Genomic DNA, 5,609 nt, shown 5'->3' with positions numbered 1-5,609 from the left:
TGTCCAAAGGTCAAGAGGATCTTCAATAGTGAGGTACTGGTCCTTGAGACTCTCAGCAAGGTGGTGGCGTATATGCATAATCGCCTTATACTTGTTCTTCTCAGAACACTCAACATCTTCCTCAATGCATTCACATAAATCTTTTGATTTTAGATGGATCTTAGTATCCAAAGCCCATCGCAAGTAGTTGTCTCCAGAAACATTAAGGGCAGCATAGGAGAGATTTTTGAGCTTTGCCATCTACAAAACAGAACATGCAACCGTTTATTAGCATGCGGTATTTAAGACCGAACTATGCAACATATTTTAGAGCATGCGGTATTTGAGACCGAACCATGTCAATCACTTAAGAGCATGCGATATTTGAGACCGAACCATGCAACAATAATTTTAGGACATGCGGTATTTGAGATCGAACCATGTCAATCACTTAAGGCCATGCGGTATTTGAGACCGATCCATGCCATTCAATTTATACTCAAATTTTCATGGTTTGTATCTTTTTTTATCTCTTAATTTTGTGGATTAATATGCATGAGATAACAATCCTAGACAACAATTTTAATCTAGCATGCAATGATTTCCTTTTACTAAATTTTCCTTTTCCTTAAATTTCCTTTTTTCTAGATTTAGGATTAAGACAAAGTTTTAGGAAATACTTTTCTAGAATTTTAGGATAATTTCTAGAATTAATTTAGGGGTTATCCTAATTTTATTTTCTCATGCAAACATGCTATAATTTCCGATTTTAATTTCTTAGTTTTAGGGTTTGAATTTCTTAAACACCTAAATTGGATTTAACAACCTAGAACAATTGGTTTAATATTCTCTCTAAGAAATTCGGATTTTTGGTTTCTAGTTTTAGGGTTCTCATGCAACATGTAAACAATAATCAACCAGATTTTAAACATATCATGATTAGTTCAATTGCAATCAATCTAAGCAATCCTAAACCTCAATCAACCGAATTTTAAAGTTTTAGGATTTTAGGGTTATAGGAAAAACATAGCTTAGGGATTTGTTTGTTGGTTGTGTACTTGTAGATTTTAGGGTTCCGATAGGGTTTAAGTTTAGTTTCGGTACATGTGTTCTTATAAGGATTGATCGTTTACCTTAACACCTTTGGGGGTTGACTGGATATGAACCGAGAGCTAAAGACCTCGGTTTTACTCTTCTCTCGATCACGAACCTCGGCATAGATAGCAGGAAGGACCGATCACGAACTTGGACTGCTGCTCCGAACAGAACTCACCCCGGACAAAGTCAGACCACGAACTCGGACTGGTTGCAGACGAGAATCTGGTCACGAACGGTAGCCGTCGACGAACTTGGACGAACTCGGACGGATCTCGCCGATCTTGGACGAACAAGGAATTTTGTGCGGCGGCGGTTTAGGGGTTTTCTCAGTTGGAGTTTTAGGGCAAACTTGTGCTGATAACGTGTTGTAAACTAGAGAAATCGAAGGAAGTTTCTCTTGTCATATTGATTCAATCGAATAGAGGTTACATATATATAGTAAAGACAAAGGCTAAACCTAAAACGATTAGGAAATAGGAAATAGGCCATGGGCCATCGGCTATGGACCATCGACTATGGGCCTTCGATTATGGGCCTTACACACCAAGACAAGTAATTGGCCGGTTATGGAAGTCCACTCCAAGTGTTTTACAACAATTACTTCTTTTTTTTTCTTTTTTTTCAATATTGGTTTGGTTCGAATTGAATGTATATGTTATCAACTAATTCACATTAACCAAGAGGCTAAACGAAAACCAAACTGATGATATCTAAATACAATAAGGTATTAAGGTTACTAGGTATAGTAGACAGAGTGGAGTTTAAAATGTTTAAGGTGCTTAATTACGTGAGACACCAATATTGCTCCCGTGGTGTGGAACCTAATAAAGTAACTGCAATCATACCATTTTTACGTTAGAGAAAAAGGTTCATCAACAAATATATATACTTTATAAATTCATTTAACAAAACTATTAATTCACTTGGTCACTTGGTAAGGTTATATAGCACTATACACAATAATGCCAACATAAATATATATATATATATATATATATATATATATATATATATATATAACCACGACAACCACCAATGCATTGCAAATGACTCACAATTCACAAAGTTTTCTGCCTAACTAAACTAATGAACCATTGCGTTGTATGTAATTCACTACCATATGTGTGTGTTGCGGGCTAAATTGGTCGATCGGTCCATATGCATTATATTTTTTTTATGGTATAAACAAATCCCTGAGTTTTGGGTCATGTGGTCATCTCCTACCTTTTGCTTGAATATGCTTTGGAGGGATTCCTACTTTTGTTTTCTTTTCTTTTTTAAGGTTATAAAATTGTACGTATGATCATTTCTCGAACGATCACTTGTAAGATTTAAAACACACCTTCACTAACTTATATGTTATTGTATTAAAACATTGATAGTAAAAACATGCGACATTGAGAATCTTCCCCCTCCATGTATTGCTCATGAATCATGTGAAATTGTGACATGGTATAACTCGATCGGTATTGAAGAAGTCAAGCTGATTTTGGATAGCATCATAGAAAAAACCATTTGAGTTAGTTATTAGTTTCCGTCGAGCATATTTGCAGTAGATATAGTCGTGTACTTAACATCTCCTAATATGTCATGATCACACTTTACTTGGTTTAAGAATGTTACATGGATCGAATATTCTTTAAAAAAATTTTGTCAAAGGTTTTGGGATATGCGACAAAAAAATAAAATGTTTTGGGGAAATGTATTTCTTTCTCCTTTTAAACCGGCGGAAATGGACGACACGGACAAAAAAAGAAACCCGGAGAAAATGCTTTTAGTAACGCTCAAAATACAAATTTGAAAAACGTCTAGATTTAATGGGCCTTTTGGCCCAAAAAAACATTATTACTCGGATTAAAATTTATTTTTACCGCCAAGGTAGAATTGTTACTCGGGTCAAGTTCTTCTGTTGAAGACATTTCTTCGTTTCCAATCCAAACTCTGTCCAAAGCTCTTTTCAACCAAAAAAAAAAAAAGGAACAACCCGTAACCTCAACCTGTGAAAAGACACATGACTCTAATAAGTATGACGCATCTAAAGCTCACACACAATCTTTAAATAAAGAAAGAAGTAAACATCGGGTCCAAAATAACAAGAATGTAAATAACATTACAGACGCCTAAGCTAAAGAAAATGCATCGAGTACATTGAAAATAACATTGTCAATCTCAAAGCCAAAGGTTTTGAAATATTTTTCATCATCGTGCATAGATATATTTTGTGGGCCTCTTCGCCCAAATAGAAACAACCTACACATTCGGGTTTCATATATCAAATTTTGCCATCATATCGTGTGTCATACCTTTTAATATGTGTGCAACTTGCACATTCACGTCAATCTTGAACACACACACACACATGTGCAATCGCTTTCTCCAAATTATTGTGTTACATGCCTAGTTTTTAAATGTAGCATCTCATAACGTTCAAGAGTAACGCTTTTAACAAAGGTTCATTCTATAATTCTTTCCATTCTCTATAACACACTCAAGATATTTTGTTTTTTAATGCAACAAACAAAAAAAAACATTTCAAATTTGATTTACCAGAAACTTTGGCATTCACGGTTAAAGAAACAGTACACGTGCCTTTGCCTCCCAAAAAAAAAGAAAAAAAAAAGCTTTACAAAAACATCATTACGAATGGCACAAATCCGTAGATCATGTTTCACTACCTGACAAAAATCCCTGTCCCTAGGATCAGAGTCTCATCTGATCTAACGGTTCATATTTTATTCAGTACAATACCCTGAAACCGCCTGACCATTTTGTACCACAGCGACAAACAGTCGACAATAAAAACATATAACAGAATCGCCTTCGTTCCTCGTGTCGCCGCCTATTCCAATTAACCCAATCAATTAACGTCACGTGGATAACTCTCTTTTTTATTTTCTCCTTCTCACCCAATCATAAAAAGCCACGTGGATATCTCTCTGTTCTTATTCCCACACACGCTTCGTTCTCATCTTCTCCTCCTCTCTCACATTTTTTTTTGCTTCCACCGGCGAAAAAAAAAAAATGGAGTCTTCAGCTTACGAGTTCGACTCGCTCACTGACTTACCACCGCTTCCAGAAGAGTACAAACCAACCGTCGTGGACTACTCACCAAGCTTCGATTCCTTACCACCGTTCCCACCTTCCGATTTTACTTTCTCCGACCACCACCACCAACACTACCTCGACTCGTCTCTCTCGCTTTCAGACTCGTTATTCCTCGACTCAACTCTCTCTCTCCTCAACCTTCACCACCTCTCTGAGTCACCTCGTTTGGAGCAGAACCTCTTTTACGAGCAGCTCTTTCCCAACAACGACTCCGCCGCCGCACCGTTTCTTCACTTGCCAGATCTCAAATCCATCGAACAGACAACAACCACCGTGGAAGAGCCGACACTAAAGACGATGAAGCTCTTTCCATCTCTCTCTCCTCCTCCTCCCGCGAAACGTCACAAGAAGCTTCACTCTTCTACTTCGTCAACAGCCTCCGGTTCTCCGACGGCGTCTTCGTCACACAACACCAACTACGGCGGTCACAACCAACGTAAGAAGATCTCTAACAAGATCAGAACACTGGAGAAACTCATGCCGTGGGAGAGAAAAATGAGTTTAGCGGTGATTCTAGAAGAAGCTCACAAGTACATTAAGTTTCTCCAATCTCAAATCGATTCACTACTTTGGATGCCTCTTGACTCAGTCTACAACACCGCCGGAGAAGTTGGAGAATCCGATCTGCTTAAATCACTGACACGTCAACAGATTCTACAGGTTCTCGCGAACTCGCCAGGTTCACGAAACGTGCTCTCCACTCACGGTCTTTGCGTCTTCTCTTACGAACAGCTTCTTAAGGCTATGTCCAGAAACCTCTGAACACACACCAAAAAAAAACTCTGTTTTTGTTTTCATTTTCTTCTAGAATGATCATAGAAAGCTACATAGCGTTTTTAATGGCGATGGAACTCAAGAGTTTTGATATAGAAAGTTTAGTATTACGCGATTGTTTTGAGTAAATGAAAACTTTAGCTGAATGTTTCATAATTAAAAAAGTTCATAAACCAAAACATAAACGAACATGTCAAAAGATCAAAGTTGTCACACAGATCACAAAAACAGATAATTTAAAACCAAAGTTGCTTCATTTCATGGTGGAAGCAAGTAGAGCAAGCATCTCGTTACCCAAATCTTGCTCGATACACAAAGCTTTCCACCCATCATTCAACTCTTTAGCCTTGTCATCACCAATAAGCTTCACTCTCTCAAAAGCATCGTCTTCAGAAATCAAACCTTGAGATACAATGATCTCCACTAACTCCTTCAGATACGGATACTTAACCCAAAACTCATCTTCCTCAATACTACCACCGTTAGCCTCAGTTTCTGTAAAAAAAACGCGTACTCAAAAAAACATTGATACGAACAGATTACACAAGATTCCCAATATCAAATCTACCAAAAATAGTATCAGTTTACGATACAACAACCTCACAGAACTCGACATAACCAGACTCGATCGAGGTTTTTTTTTTTTTTTTTTT

The 5,609-nt window shown here is 37.4% G+C and overlaps 2 protein-coding genes across 2 annotated transcripts in view; one reads left to right on the top strand and one right to left on the bottom strand.

The window, feature by feature from the left end:
- On the top strand, positions 4,075-4,944 carry LOC104787087 (transcription factor bHLH117-like). The gene has a single exon (XM_010512598.1). It carries the CDS (start codon positions 4,099-4,101, stop codon positions 4,942-4,944), a length of 846 nt encoding a protein of 281 aa, XP_010510900.1. The 5' UTR covers positions 4,075-4,098.
- LOC104787086 (GLABROUS1 enhancer-binding protein-like) overlaps positions 5,079-5,609 on the bottom strand; it is an 812-nt gene continuing 281 nt past the window's right edge. The window contains exon 2 of the mRNA XM_010512593.1: positions 5,079-5,451. Within this exon, the coding sequence (XP_010510895.1) occupies positions 5,210-5,451 (242 nt within the window). The 3' untranslated portion in view covers positions 5,079-5,209. The remainder of the gene's footprint in view (positions 5,452-5,609) is intronic.

This window comes from Camelina sativa, chromosome 1, assembly GCF_000633955.1.
Source record: "Camelina sativa cultivar DH55 chromosome 1, Cs, whole genome shotgun sequence".
NCBI lineage: Eukaryota > Viridiplantae > Streptophyta > Magnoliopsida > Brassicales > Brassicaceae > Camelina > Camelina sativa.
The sequence above is the reverse complement of the archived record's forward strand: the minus strand, read 5'-3'. Positions and strand labels throughout refer to the sequence as shown.

Excerpts from the sequence above, each read along its gene's own strand:
- LOC104787087 (XM_010512598.1), top strand. The coding sequence starts at position 4,099 with ATGGAGTCTTCAGCTTACGAGTTCGACTCGCTCACTGACTTACCACCG.